The following is a 16267-nucleotide window of genomic DNA, read 5'->3' as shown; positions in this document are numbered from 1 at the left end:
GCAACAGAGAAAGACTGCATCTCTAAATAAATAAATAAATATCATTTTAAAACGAAATCCCTTATTAGTAACTCTGAGGTGTCAAAAGCACAAAATAATTAGGAATTTATACTGTTTTATGAATTATAATTTATCTTTTATGATGTATAAGGAAAAATATTGTGCACAGCACTTAATGAAATGCCCTAAAGTGATGCAGGCATTCTTTTAAATTATTGCACTTAATACAAAAGTTCATATTTATAAACATAATCTAGCCACCCACCCTTGGGTGCTAATTTAGAAATTCTCTACTCATTCACTCTGTACTTCCTAATACATGATTTTGAAACTGCCACACTAATCAGAGAAAGATGATGCTTATTTGGATAAAATTGAAAATCCACGTACTCTTTCCCAAGGAAAACAGAGAGAACGAGTGCTTATTACAGAAATAAATGGTAATTTAATAATTAAGTTGTTTTGTCTTGGTTCCTTCATTTCTTAGCAACTGAAAAACTGAAATGTCTTTTTATTTCCGCTAAAGGAAAATGGAAATATGAGGAAAATAATAGGAGTGCTTTCCCCACTATGTTCTTTTCTCAGGTAAGGCATATCTTTCGCTTAAAAAAAAATCAAATCTGCTCTCTAACCCACACGTAAGTGGAAAATTAACAGAGTAGCCAGAACGAGTTTTACAAAGTAAATGTTAGACTTATGAAATAGATTTTCCTTACATGTTGTTATTTTTCAGCCAAATAGCCAGGCAAGCAGGTTACAAGATAACCTATATAGTGCTGAAATAGTGTAGTATATAGCTTAAAATTTAGCAACCTACATCTAAAATACTCATTTCTCTGAATGAGTATCAGAGATACAGGCCATTCTCTTTAAAACGATATAAAGCTACTGACAACAGTTCTCTATGAAGAAGAGAGAAATTTGGTGGAATTAGGCCACGAACCATGGTTGTAAGAACAGTGTCAGCACATAATTTTGAGGACTAGTTGATGCCTTTTGAAAATGTGCCCATTAAAACTTATCTATAATTTTTATGGGAAATTATTGCCACTGATAAACAAAGCTTTCTAATGGAATTGTTGATGAGCTTAACAACCATATGTGGGCACAAACTCTACTACTTTAATGGAAATAGTCAATGGCATGACCAGGACAGAACCACTTAGTAGGGAAATTGGAAATTTAATTTTGATCAGATGAACAAAAAATGAAGAAGAATGCTTGAAGTGGTAGCAGAAAAAACACCAGCGATTAAAAACATTTGGAACCTTTGCTTACCCTTCAAAGGCATTTGTTGCCATGGTTTTTCAAGACCTCTGAAAGCTTCAGCTGTGTCCACAAAAGCTGCCAAGAAATAGGGGTTCTATACTGATTTTATTTGTCAGAGGCATTTTTGTCTTAATTATCTCCAAGATAAAGATGACTTGGCCAAAGGGAGAGGAAAAAAGAAGAACTACTGTCATTTCACAGGTTGAAAGGCTGTGATTTAACTCTTCTGAGTTCTTCTTCAAATATATGTGTGCATGTGTGCACAAACACATCTAAGTTTCACAGCATCGCATTAACCACTAACAAGCACTTAACACTGGGGATGTCATTCTTACATGGAATGAGGTTTTCAGGCCTTGACTTTCATGGTGTGTCTTTCTATTTCTCTGATGAGAAACAGTAGCCAAACACCTAGCAAATTTACCAATACCTGAAGTTAATGCCCGCCTTTCTTTCTCTCTTTCTTTTTCTTTCTTTCTTTCTTTCTCTTTTTTTTTTTTTTTTTTTTGAGACGAGTCTCACTCTGTCGCCAGGCTGGAGTGCAGTGGTGCAATCTCGGCTCACTACAACCTCCACCTCTCGAGTTCAAGCGATTCTCCTGCCTCCACCTCCTGAGTAGCTGGGACTACAGGTGCACACCACCACGCCTAGCTAATTTTTGTATTTTTAGTAGAGACGGGGTTTCATCATGTTGGCCAGGATGGTCTCAATCTCTTGACCTCATGATCTGCCTGCCTCAGCCTCCCAAAGTGCTAGATTATAGGCATGAGCCACCACACCCAGCCATGACTTTCTTTTAAAAAGTTTCATTGCAAAGGCTGTCACTTGAAAATTACATGACAGCTCATATGTGTACACACTAAAACTCTGCTGCCCTCAGCCTCCATAGTCATTTCTGTTGCACAATATGTATGTTAACACATGATGGAGAGTGAAACATATAAGTAGAAATAAGGGAAGGATTATGCAAGCTCTGGGTCCGAAAAGGAGGCTATGAACTGCCACAGTATAAATAATCTGCAAAAAAAAAAAAAACAAAAAAAAACACCTGCTTGGTTCTTGTTTGGACATCATAAAAATGCTTGTATTTGTTTCTGCAGTTTACTATTTGTACAGCTTAATGTGCTGGTAGCAGGATGTTCTTTCTGAATTGTAAGCTCCCAGAGAGCTGCATTTGGCCCTGTAGGACTAATTTATGATTTTCCTGTTTAGAAGGGCTTTGCACATACACTTTTTATAATAAGAGTGTTTCTTACAAGGTTTGGTAAGATTCAGGGAATGCTTATATTATTATGAAAATCAAGAGGAAGGTTTTAGAGTTATTTCTCCATTATTAATAATGTGCAACCTTCAAGAAGTATTCAGACCATTCTTTTCATCAAGTTTCTTTAAAATTAATTGAGGAAATTAATTCAAATCCCCACCCCTGGAATATCTGCAGAGAGCTGATTTTGTTTCTGTGGCTGCTGGATAATTCCATCTGGACATCCAGCTATCATCTCAAATGCAGCATGTCTAGAATTGAACTTATCCTACCCCCTGATGACTGGCCTTCCTCTTGGTGACCAAGTCATTCATTTCTCAGTTCATTCAGTCTATGTCTGAACCTCTTTAACTCTTTTATCTCCTGGATAACCCATATTTAATTACCTTCGAGCAATGTGTATCCTTTCACTATAATATCCTTTATTCTATTCCCCTTCTTTCCATTTCACAAATACCAAAAAGTCCAGATTTTTAGTACAACTAAGCTAGTTGAATATCAGCCAAATTGGTCTTCACACTTTGATTCTTTCCCTTCTCTGGTCCCTCCTATATGCCTCTGCCAGATTAATCTGCATTAAAGACTCTTTCATCAGCCGGGTGCGGTAGCTCACGCCTGTAATCCCAGCACTTTGGGAGGCCAAGGTGGGTGGATCACCTGAGGTCAGGAGTTCAAGACCAGCCTGGCCAACATGGTGAAACCCCGTCTCTACTAAAAATATAAAAACTAGCCAGGCATGGTGGTGGACGCCTGTAATCCTAGCTACTCGGGAGGCTGAGGCAGAATTGCTTGAACCCAGGAGACGGAGGTTGCTGTGAGCTGACACAGTGCCACTGCACTGCAGCCTCAGTGACAGAGTGAGACTGTCTCAAAAAAAAAAAAAAAACTCCTTCATCATACCTCTCCCATGTTGAAAAAGTATAATGTTTTTGTGTTGCTAAAGCCCACAAACTGATCCTAATTTCCATTTATTCTTTTATTTATTTATTGAGTGACTCTGAGAATATTGGGCCCTCACCTTTAAGGACTTTATAGTCAGTATGGGACAGAACATGGACAATCAAATATATGCAATACAAAGGAATAAACTAATATCGAGGTCCCAGGAGAGAGAGAACTTCTGCATTATCTTCAGAGGCTTAACAACAGTCACTTTCGATTAGGATTCGAAGAATTTTTACAGGTAAATCTGGAAAGAAATTCCCAGCAAAGAAATGGAATCATCATATTTGTAGAAGAACAAGGAATTCACTGTGTCTGGAGTGCCTATTTCACAAGTAAAAATGGTGACTTTAAAATGACTAGAAAGATAGGCTAGAACAAGATTGTGGCAGTCCTTGAACTCTTGTTTAAGGACCATTCCATGGGCTATGGAGGTCATTAAAGGATCTTGTACTGCGTATTGACATGATCAGTTATTTGCTTTATGACCACTAATAGAGTGGCAATGTGCAGAATGTCTCGCAACAAGAAAAAAGACATAAGCAAATGGCTTAGATGAAGGAGAAGGCAAATGGAAACAATAAATTATTGCAAGCATCCTGGTGAAAGGTAATGCAGCTAACTCAGCAATGGTAAGTGGATGAAAATGCATTTAAGGAGATAGACTCAATAGAGCTATGCAACAGCTCTGGAAACGTCAGAGGCAGAGGCTGCAATAAGAAACAATGGAAATAACTAACTCCCCAGTTTGAAGTACGGATGCCGGAGGGAGCGGCAAGGGAACTGTCACACACAGCAGGCAGAAGGAGGGGCTGGTGGCAGAGGGAAACACAGGGGAGTCACTTAGAAATCAGGCTGGGGCAGGAGCTAGGAGCAAGATTTGGGAGATATTGGTGCAGCTGTAACACTTTAGGCCCCAAATATTATGTTATTATATTAGTTTCCTAGGCACCAGCAATCTTTGGTGTTCCTTGCTTTGTAGATGTTTCTCTTCTGTCTCCTCTCTTTCTTTCTCCTTCTCTCTCTCTCTCTCCTCCCTCTCTCTCTCTCCTCTCTCTCCCTCTGTTATCATATGACATTCTCTTCTCTGTGTTTGTGTCCAAATATGCTTCTTAGTCTAAAGATATCAGTCACATTAAATTAAGGGCCCATATACTGAAGTATATACTGGAAGTATACTGTGGGTTACACCACAGTATAACTTCATCTTAACTAATTACACCTGGAACGACATTATTTCCAAATAAGGTCACATTCTGAGGCACTGAGCATTAGGACTTCAACATATCTTTCTGGGAGACACAATTCAGCCTGTACCAGACATATACATATATATATATATATATTATTTTATATACATATAATACATATATAAAATATATCTATTATATATAATACATATATAAAATAATATATATATAATTCTGTATATATATAAAATTATATATATATAATTCCCTAGGAAACTAGGTGGAAAGAGAAGGATGAAGAAGAAAAAGAAGCTGAAATTGAAGACAGGACCCTAGAGAATGCCCACTTTAGAGAGCTGAAGAGCAAAACAGAAGGAGAGGACAATAAGCCGTGTGTTCTCTCAAGGCTGGCTTACTCAATTTCTCAATACTGTTTCACATTTCTGGAATTCTCCAAACTACCATTTATTTGCACGCTTATATCAAATGTACCACTTGCATTAACACTTCTCTTACCAACCTAACCCAGTGACATTTCTTCCTTCTCAGAGAGCCTCTAGCAGTTTTTCTCTATCATTATTTTTTTTTTTTTGAGATGGAGTCTCACTCTGTCGCCCAGGCTGGAGTGCAGTGTCACGATCTCAGCTCACTGCAACCTCCACCTCCCGAGTTCAAGCAATTCTTCTGCCTCAGCCTCCTGAGTAGCTGGGATTACAGGCACATGCCATCACAACTGGCTAATTTTTGTATTTTTAGTAGAGACAGGGTTTCACCATGTTGGTCAGGCTGGTCTTGAACTCCTGACCTCATGATCCGCTCATCTCAGCCTCCCAAAGTGCTGGGATTATAGGCATGAGCCACCACGCCCGGCTATCTATCATGATTCTGACCCTTCGCCATATTCTACTATTTAGTAGGGACGTGCCCAACATGACTAAAAGCACTGGAGCTATAGCAACAAACAATGCTGAACAGAAATCAGCTATCACTGAGTTTACATTCAAGTTTGCATGGTACCTGATGCAGACAGACAATAATCAAACAAATGAATAAATAGGAAAACTTCATAAGAATTTGAGAACTGTAAAGAGAAGTAAGAGTTGTATCACTCGTGGAAGGGTAATACTACTTCTGAGAAAGTGACTTCGGGCAGAATCTGAATGACAAGAAACCAGCCAAGTAAAGATCTGGGTATTCCAAGCGAAGGGAAAAAGGGAACCACATGTGCTGAGATCCTGAGGAAGGAACATGTTGGCGTGTTGGGGGGAATAGCAAAAAATAAATAAAACTAAAAGCTGGTGTGCCTGGAGTACAGTGAATGGGGGAGAAGGAACAGGAGAGAGAATATGTCGAATGTTTTCAGCTGCAGAAGGAAAATTCTTCTCTTGAGAGTAAGATTTACACTGAGGGCCGGGCGCGGTGGCTCACGCCTGTAATCCCAGCACTTTGGGAGGCCGAGGCGGGCGGATCACGAGGTCAGGAGATCGAGACCATCCTGGCTAACACAGTGAAACCCCGTCTCTACTAAAAAATACAAAAAATTAGCCGGGCGTGGTGGCGGGCGCCTGTAGTCCCAGCTACACGGGAGGCTGAGGCAGGAGAATGGCGTGAACCCGGGAGGCGGAGCTTGCAGTGAGCCGAGATCGCGCCACTGCACTCTAGCCTGGGCGACAGAGCGAGACTCCGTCTCAAAAAGAAAAAAAAAAAAAAAGATTTACACTGAGAGCTGTAAACTCAAGACCATAGGATCTGATTAATATATCTAAAATATCTCTCCTGCTGTTGCATGGAAACTGAATTCTATAAGAGCAAGTGTGGAAATACGGAGAACAAAGGGTTAGGATCCCAGTTGTATCTCTGAAAAGATAAAACAGTTACATGATGGGAGGGCAGCCTCCACTTCTACCCCATTCTCTAACCTGTTCCAGACATAGGGGCATACATCAAGCCAGAAGGTGACCAGACACAACTATGAAAATAAATGTAAGAACCAATCCACTTTAAGTGAACAAGAGTGAGTCCCCAAGCCCAAAAGAACTAAGATCTCTTTTAACAGAGCTCTACAAAGCAGATGAAGCCAGCTAAATGGGCGTGAGTTCTTTAGCAAGTAAGTGCCTGCTTACCGGCCACAGCTGTTAAAGGAGCTATCCAGGGTGCTGGACTGTCTCACCCTGAAGCTTTCTAAGGCCTGATGGATCAGGCTCTCAGTTATACCTGTAGGACCTAAGGTCCCCACCGCATTGACCCATAACCAGACTCTACCCTGATACCATGTCTTCCTGGCCAAAGATCATCTGTAAGTCAATACTTGCCTGGGCCATGTCTGTCTGATCTGATGAGCAGCTTCTGTTGGCACCTTATAGAAATAATATAAAATGGCAACATAGCTAGTGGTGTACAGGTAGGCCTGAGCCCCCTCTATGCCACACAACCTTCTGAAATAATAATGAAAGAGAAGCAGTGAGCTCAGTGGAGTCCTTTTTCCTTGAAATAATACTCAAAAGTAGTACCTGGCTGCTGAAGCTACAACCAGATCTGCTTATATAACTCATCCCAGAGACTCTGTCTAAAACACATTTTAAGGAACACTACTTCTATGCCTGCAATGATTAATAAACTCATAAAATATCCAATTTTGCCCCTTCTGACTTAAATAGCATCCTTCACTTTGCTTTTTAAAAAGAATGCATTTCACTGGAGGCCATTACTCAATCTCTTAAGTAATCAAGTTTGTACACTAAGTAGTGGATGAAAATTTGTATGCTTTCAAGCCAAACACTTTACCTCTTCAACCAAAACACTTAGAACACGAGAATAATCTGATGTACACTCATTTCTAGCTCTCTTCTTAAGTAACAAGGAAAACAGGGAGAGCTGCGGCATCTTCAGAACTTCCCACCTACGTGTCAGACCCTTCACCATCCTTAAATGTGTTTGAGGGGCAGTGTGATTTATAAAGAGTCACAGACAATTTCAGCAAAAACTTTTTAGTTCCAAGTTATCAAGACTATGATGAGAAAGCAGAACTAGAAACCCTTAAACTTGTTGTGGTATTTCCCTTTTATACACACGAACAAATCAAATACATGGAAATGCTTTTAAAGTATAAAGGAAATCAATTACTTGGTTTTTACACAGTCTAGGATTAAATCCATGGCCCAGAAATGTCTTTGTTTAACAGTACATTAATTTTGTTAAATATTACTCATAGAATTCCCCGCACTCTGCCTTTCCTCCTGGTCTTCACCCGCGGACTCATTCACATGGCTAAACATGCATTCCCTCCTTCTTCACCATGCTCCCTTGACTCACCCTCCAGATTTAATCAGGAAACCTCTGATAGCCAGACTCAACCACCACCAGGACTGAGTGGAGTTTGGATCCTATAAGACACTGCCTTCACCTCTCTCTTGACACCACCATCTAATTGCTGGTTTATCAGTCTGTATCCCCCTTTACCTCACAAGCTCTGTGAGGGTAGGGACCAGGTTTTTCTGTCATTGCATTTCCAGGGTCTTGCATAGGGCTTTGTTAGTAAAGCTAGTCAGTGAATAAGTGAATGAATGAAGAACTGAATAATTTTAAGGTTCCTCCCTATATCTAAAAGTTAATAACTCTGCCTTCTTTCTAGGCTTCTTCCAGAACTTTGGACTCAATATTCATCCCATTTTAAAAACCTAAGATAAGTGACTTCACACTATGATACACAAGAAGTTTCTGAAACCAAGTGGAATTGCATTTTTATATGCTACTGTTTCAGTAAAATTCTACTAGCTGGTCTGCGTATACAAGACGGCGATAAGAGGTTTTTGTTGTTAGTGGTGGTGGTGTTGTTTTGTTTGTTTTTTGAGATGGAGTCTCACTCTGTCACCAGGCTGGACTGCAGTGGCATGATCTCAGCTCACTGCAACCTCTGCCTCCCAGGTTCAAGCAATTATCCTGCCTCAGCCTCCCAAGTAGCTGGGACTACAGGTGTGCACCACCACGCTCAGCTAATTTTCATATTTTTAGTAGAGATGGGGTTTCACCATGTTGGCCAGGATGGTCTCGATCTCCTGACCTTGTGATCCACTCGCCTCAGCCTCCCAAAGTGCTGGGGTTACAGGCCTGAGCCACCATGCCAGCTGAGATACTTGTTTTTAACCATCAAAGAGTAGGCAGACATTTTTCAAAATGTTTGAACTTGAGATAATGCCATACCAATGAAATATCTCACACTGTATTCATTGATTTTTATAAATATATTTTCCTTCTGTTTTTTCTGTTCTTAATGCTTAGAGACAATACTAAATGTTATGGGAATTTATATAATTTTATCTTAAATGCTGAACAAAAATGATGTAAAAAATTTGTGAGAATATTGCCATTGTTTCTCGGAGGAAGATCACTTCCACTTTCAATCTTAATAATTTTAATTTATAACTGGTATTTTCATTTCTTACATCTCTCTATTATTTTCCTTATCTTTCTCATACAGGTAACACTTTATCAATACTGACTTACTTTCTGATTGTATCATGAGAACAAGTACATTTACTTCCTCAAATAAATTTCCTAAATAAATTTTAAATTTTGTGGTATTATGGATTATGTCTTACACTTTTTTTTATTTCTCTCAGAACATCTAATCAGGTATAGAGTAAGTAAGTTCTCAGTAAAATGTGAATAATCAAAACTTTAGATTTAAAAATCCCCTATTCCCTTCCATAAATAAAGGTATTTAGATCAGATAAATAAACATTAAATCAGGGATCAGCCACGGGCCAGGGCTGATCTGTTACCTGTTCTGATAAATAAAGTTTTATTAGCACATAATCACGTCCATGTGTTTACAGGTCACCTTACAGGCTATAATCCAGTTAAGTAGCTGCAACAGAGACTGCATGGCCCTTGTAAAGCCTAAAAAAAGCCTAAAATATTATTATCTGGCCCTTTACAGAAAAACTTTGCCAACCACTGCTTCAAATCATTTTTACTGATGAGGAAACAGTCTCAGCTCAATCCACCCAGTTGTGCAGTTAGACCTATCTACTAACCATACCTCTGTCAGACGCTCTTTCACTGCCAAATTAAATGCTTGGTAAAAACAATGGTATTTTAGATTATATAAAATCAAATAAACAGTAAAGCCACAAATTAAGAGAGTTGTCAAAACACCTCTAAGGGCTTATACTAACCTAAATCAAAATATAAATGTCATTTTTTCTGAATTAAAATAGCATCATCTGATAAAATTAAATAGCCTGTGTGCATATATATATTTATATATGTTTAGAAAAATAATAATAAATATATTAACTTACATTTAGAATTTATTTCTATATATATACACACACAAAGATTACTATTGAGAATATCATTAATTGTATAAAAATACCAACAAAAAAGTCCATGTGTCTCACAGCAGAGTTCTAAAAGATGTTAAAAGCAATGTGTCGAAGAAAACGCTTTTAAAATGGACCATGTTGACCTCACATGCTACTCGATTAAGATATGAACAGATTTAAAAAAAAAAAAAAAAAAAAGTCCCACTGGCAACGGAAGGAAAAATAAATACTATATACCATCCCCCAGCTTTCATCTCATATCAGGGAAGGAAAGAGCTATCACAGAAAATCCATGAGAATCACTTCTTCAATCAGTGTTTATTAACTTAGCAGACTCTGGTTTTCAACAAGTTACTTAAATCTGGGTTTTTGTAGAAGGAATCACATGAAAACTCCATCAGAAATATTCTTAGTGTTTATACTAACCTTCACTTAAGCTGAAAAGGTAAAGAATAAGAAGAGAGAAAAATGCCCCACACTTAAGATAAAAAATGAATTTGGTTAGCCTAAGCTGCTGTCAGATCTCTGTTCCTGTCAGATAAAGGATATTCAGCATAGGTATTTTAGGTAGTAAAAATGATTAGTGTTTCCCCAGGGTATCCTATTATAATGCAATAATAGAGACACTTCTGGAGTAGAAATAAAGTATAGCTCACCGTATATTAGCTACAATTGGTAAACTATAGACCAGAAAAGAATGGAGGCAGGCAGGAAAATGAAATGCTACAGGTAGATACTTAATAACTGTTTGATAAAGATGATATCTCCCCATTACAAGACACCAACCACTGAGTCAGCTCATAGCAAAACATCCTGTCATCCATTGAGACAAGAAAGAGATGGAAGAGAGAAAGGGGAGAACAAGCTAAACTAGAATAAAACAGAATATTTGCCTGGACAAGGCCTGAGTAGAGAGATAATTATGCATGGACAATTAACAGCATATACCAGATCATATAGGCAAAGTTGCCTACCAAACATGAATGTCCATCTGGCATTCCCCAATCAGGGCACAGACAACATTTCTTTTTTCCTCAGAGATCCAGCTAGTGGAATTCCTCTGTAGAGTTGCTCAAGACTGTTTGAGTCTTGCCAAAGGAAGGAAGCGGAATTACTCAGCCTCAGCTGCCCTGCCATGTGTCAACTCCTTCTCCTGAGATCCTGTCTCTTCTCCATGTTTCCACCAAAGATACTAGTGGACCTACTAGGGATTCATGTTTTGTACAAATGGCTGATTCTATGTCTTCCTTCCTCAGTCGCTTTGGCTCTTAGGATCTGCTCATAGGATCAAAAATAGAAGTCGTTTTCAACACACTATTACCTTGAATACTTCTCTTGAAGAAGGCCTTGCAGCCCTCACAGGACCAGACTCCATAATGGTAGCCTGAAGCATAGTCATTGCACACTGCACAGTAGCGAGTCTCCTTGGCAGATTCCATAGCCATACTTCCCTTGTCATTGGTACTGGCCAATCTTTCTCTGCCACCCTGGCGTCGATTATCTGAATTTGGCCTGGGGGGGAAAAAAACAGTAAATCCATTAACATTAGAAAAGCAAAACATGCACTCTCTGGGAGATGCAGCAGATCCACTTTATCCTGACATTTTCAAATAATGAATCATAATGTAAGCTAATCTTTCATTACCTCTTGCCGTCTGTTGCAGCAAAAGGTGTTGCCTATTATATTAACCTTGAGGGGAAATTGTTTATTGCAAACTTGTTTTAAAAACATACTACCTGCACCAGAATATGTTACCTATAAAAATGACAAAATGAAATTAGCTGGTTTCTAATAGACTTAATGTTTTTGCAGGAATTTACAATTATTTCAGAACCATTAGGGACCAATGCTCATCCCAACTCTAGACCACACTCAGGGTCTCTGAGAAACAGAGACAAAGCGAAAAACGGCTGGGACATTTGGAACTCAGATGAACTGATGGACAACACAGAACATGTGTCAAAAAAATAACAATTCAAATTTTTACGTCATTGCCACATAACCCTGGATATCAGTTTTTATAACTTGAATAATGTAATTTGAAAATACTGTTCTTCAATATTCAAAACTCCTCTTTAGGAACATGTAGAGACTGAGCATGGTGGTTCATGCCTGGAATCCCAGCACTTTGGGAGGCCAAAGCAGGAGAATTGTTTAAGCCCTGGAGTTTGAGCCCAGCCTGCACAATATAGCAAGACTCCATCTCTATAAAAATGCTTCTTAAAAAAATTAGCTGAGAATGGTGATGTGCGACTGTAGTCCTAGCTACTTGTAAGGCTGAGGTGGGAGGATCACTTGAGCCTAGGATGTCGAGGCTGCAGTAGGCTATGATCGATCATGACAACTCCAGACTGCGTGAAAATCAGAGGAACACAGAAAAAAAAAATGTAGAAAGAGAGACAATCAGAGGAACACAGAAAGGAAACTGAAAATGAACAGTAAGAAAATTCTAGGAAAACCAAGAAAATAAGGAAGTAAAATGCTTTAAGAAAGTAGAAAGCTAAAAAAAATGTAGAAAGAGAAGAGGAGCACAGAAAGGAAGCTGAAAATGAACAGTAAGGAGATTCTAGGAAAACCAAGAAAATAAGGAAGTAAAATGCTTTAAGTAGAAAGGTTTATGGAGAGGATGATCAAGAATGGCAAATGGGGCAGAGAAGTCCAACAAAGCAAAGACTGGTTAAGTGAATTCAGACCTGACAAAGCAGACTCTTAGCAAGGAGTTTCCTTAGACAGGTACAGGCACAAGCCAAAATTCAGCAGATGGAATGTAAGGAGATGAAAATGAGGGAAGGCATTTCTTTGAGAACTTGGAGGAGAATAGGAAAAGATACAGATAGGGTGGCAGCTGAAGAATATAAGACCCAAGAAAATGAATTTTTTAGAATGAAGAGACTTGAGAAGGCCTCGTGTAGACTGAAGGGCATGGGCCAGGAGAAAGGGAATGGTTGAAAGCACAAAGAGGAAGATAAAAGAATAAAGCCAAGAAGGAAACTAGAGGAGTTGGGATTAAAAACATAAGGTAAAAGAAATTGCCTCAATGAAGACAACTTGAAGAAGACTGGAAGGAAGGAGGTAAGGAAAGTAGAGGAAGATGAGTTTGCATCTCTTGCCAGACCAGACATAGGAGTAGATGTTATATTGGCCCAGGACTTGGCAGGCACGTGCAATCAAATAAAGGTGGAGTAAGAGCCCAGCACAGTGCCTGGTATGTAGTTGGCACTCCATAATATATTTAAATGAATGGAGAGAGTGTTCAAAGCTGTATAAGAAAGAAAGGTAGGCAGACATTGAAAGTGTAGATGGAGTGAAGGTTCCTGTGAACATTTTTTAAAAAATGAAAATCCTAAGATGAGCTAAAGTCAATTGATGATAGCCCTTCCAGCAGGGTCTCTTGGCAAAGGAAGCTCAAGCTTCCTGCTTCCAGTCCCCACCCAAATACCCGAACCACACTGACTTTCACTGGTCCTCCCCTTCACAAGCCCTGTCTTTCCTTTTAGCCCGAATTGTATAACCTCTCCCTGCCTTCTCACTCATTATTATGGTTCACAATTTTGTGGTAGTGGTTCTCAAACTACATTTGCCATAATATTCACAAAATATTGGCTCCTTGGGTTGAGTACGTCTGACTTTGCCAATTTCGTCCATTCTAAATAACTTAGTTCTGAGGTTGGCAGCCTCAAATAGGAATTCTTTATTTTTTAATGTTCATTAGAGAGCACTGGCTCAGTTTTCAATTCTAGTTCATATTCTGCTACCCATCTCTTTCCATTTCACCACCATGCTGTTGAACCCACCCCCATCAACCTCAAATCTTTTTATTGCTTGCTTACTAATATCCTATGCAAGTCAGTAGGAAGCAGCTATGAATATCTAACTGTAGAAGCTTAGTGCCTTTGGAGGTGGGAGTAGATATTTAGCAAGTATGAAATTGACAGATTCAACGTCTTATAAGCCTTATTAATGGTTGTATCTAGCTCAGTGCCCAGCACATAGCAAGCATTCAATACATGTTTGTTGAATGAATGAAGGAATAAGTGAGTGAACAGTATACGCATGGCCAGAAGTTCCAATGTGTCAAGTATCTTCCCACCCACGCCTACATAATAAAATGCTATATTTTTTAAATTGTGGTAAGATATACATAACACAAAATTTACCATCATAACCATGCTTAAGTGTTCATCAATTCAATCGTGTTAGATATACTCACATCATCGTGCAACCAGTCTTCAGAACATTTTCATTTCACAAAACTGAAACTCCATACCCATTAAACAATAATTCCCCATTTTCTCCTTCCCCTATCCCCTAACAGCCACCAATCTACTTTTGTTCTCTGTGAATGTGGCAATTCTAGATACCTCATTAAGTGAAACCCTACTTTTGCTTTCTGTGTCTGGCATATTTGACTTAGGATAATGTCCTGAAGGTCGTGATGTGACTAATATGCCATTGTCTGTATATACTACACAGACTTTGTTTACCCATTCATCCATCTATAGACATCTGGATTGCTTCTATTTTTTGGCTATTATGAATAATGTTGCTATAACTATGAGTATACAAATATTTCTTCAAGACCCAGATTTTTAATTCTTTTAGATATATACCCAGAAGTAGAATTACTGGATCATATGATAATTCTATTTTGATTTTTTGAGGAATCACCAGTGTTTTCCACAGTGGCTGCACCATTTTACATTCTCATGAATGAGGCACAAGGTTTCTATTTGCTCTATATCCTCTCCAACACTTACTCTCTTCTTTTTCTAATATAGTAGCCATCCTAATGAGTGCGAGGGGAATACTGCATTTTTATGTCTTTTGCCTGAATGCCTCTCTGCCCAGCCACTCCTAATCCCCGTAAACTTGAATCAACATCCCTGTTCTGAACTCTCTAGAAGATTTTTTTATTTCTCTTCTGCTACTTACTATATTAATCCTCAATTGATTAATTCTCATTTCCATTACTATCTGCAAAGTTCTTTGTGTCTTATTCATCTGTAAAATGCCATGTGCTTAGAGCATAGTGCCTCACTTGGAATAGGGACTCAACAATATTGATATCAAATGGCTGAATCAATAAATGTATAGTTTCCACAATATAGATAGAATATGTAAATATTATTTTTATAAATATTGACAAAAGATTTAATAGCGAGAGCCCATTTTCCTCAGAAATAGCCAAGATGTATGCTGTCAGCAAAATGCCATTCATCTACATTTTATCTCTAAGATGGCCCCCAGCTTACTGAAAATCAACTGCAGAATTTGGGCATACAAATAGAAGGCATCTAAAGAAGACGGGGAAACTACATGGGCTATATTCACTACCCATAAAGGAACTTTTTTAGCCAACTTAGAAATCCATGTAAATAACATTGTCAATTATCATTTTGGCCCAGACTTACTCCATAAAGACTCTCAAAACGTTATTTAAAAAAAAACAAAGAATATAAACTAAAAGGCAAGAGCGGTCTTCCTCTGGGCTCCAAGACCCTGTGGCACGTTGAAATAATGTTCACATTGAGTATCCATCAGACCAAGATAACATAACTTCCTCTAGACAGAGAGCTGTGTCCTCAGAATACAGACTAACACAGCCCAACCATGGGCAGCAGGAAGGAACAGACTGGGAGGTGTCCATGTCTGGGCCATAAGGGTGGGTCAGGCACCAATCTGGGCTTCTCTGAGTACCTATGGCTAGATCAGTCCCAGCAGATGGGCCTAGGTACAGGTCCCCACCTCCTCTCTTCCTGCTGCTCTCTACCTGGCCTTGGCCCACTGCACCTGTCATAGACCTGGCATTTTTAGCTTCACAGCTCTTTAGTAGAAAGTGCCTATACCATGTCTAAGTCCATCCTTCTTCTGCTCCTTCAGCCTCAAAGGCCCTTTGTTTTTCTGTACTATCACAGTACCAAAATGAATGTCTCTTGCTGGGCACATTGGCTCATGCCTGCAGTCCCAGCTACTCAGGAGGCTGGGACAGAAGGACCGCTTGAGCCCAGGCATTCAAGGCTGCAGTGAGCTATGATTGCACCACTGCATTCCAGCCTGGGAGACAGAGTGAGAGCCTGTCTCTAAAAAATATATAAAATAAATTTTAAAAATTTATTTAAAAGACTCTTATTTTCCTTCTTTAAAAGATTCAAAATATTTCAGGGTTTGCCTTCCTAAGGGGAGACTTCACAAACCCTAACCGAGCCCTATCCCTTTATTATAAGTGAAGGTTTCCCTACTTCTTTAGCAAAATTACTAAGATACCTCCTTCCTT

General features: G+C 39.0%; 1 protein-coding gene across 4 annotated transcripts in view; it reads right to left on the bottom strand.

Moving 5' to 3' along the window:
- Positions 1-16267, bottom strand: part of ESR1 (estrogen receptor 1) — a 410427-nt gene that overhangs the window by 248072 nt on the left and 146088 nt on the right. For all 4 annotated transcript variants that reach the window (XM_055390889.2, XM_055390895.2, XM_055390891.2 and 1 more), the window contains one exon: positions 11314-11504. In XM_055390889.2, coding sequence (XP_055246864.1) covers positions 11314-11504 — 191 coding nt within the window. The remainder of the gene's footprint in view (positions 1-11313; positions 11505-16267) is intronic.

This window comes from Gorilla gorilla, chromosome 5 (genome assembly GCF_029281585.2).
Source record: "Gorilla gorilla gorilla isolate KB3781 chromosome 5, NHGRI_mGorGor1-v2.1_pri, whole genome shotgun sequence".
In the NCBI taxonomy this organism is placed as follows: Eukaryota; Metazoa; Chordata; class Mammalia; order Primates; family Hominidae; genus Gorilla; species Gorilla gorilla.
This window is presented reverse-complemented; position numbering and strand designations above follow the sequence as displayed.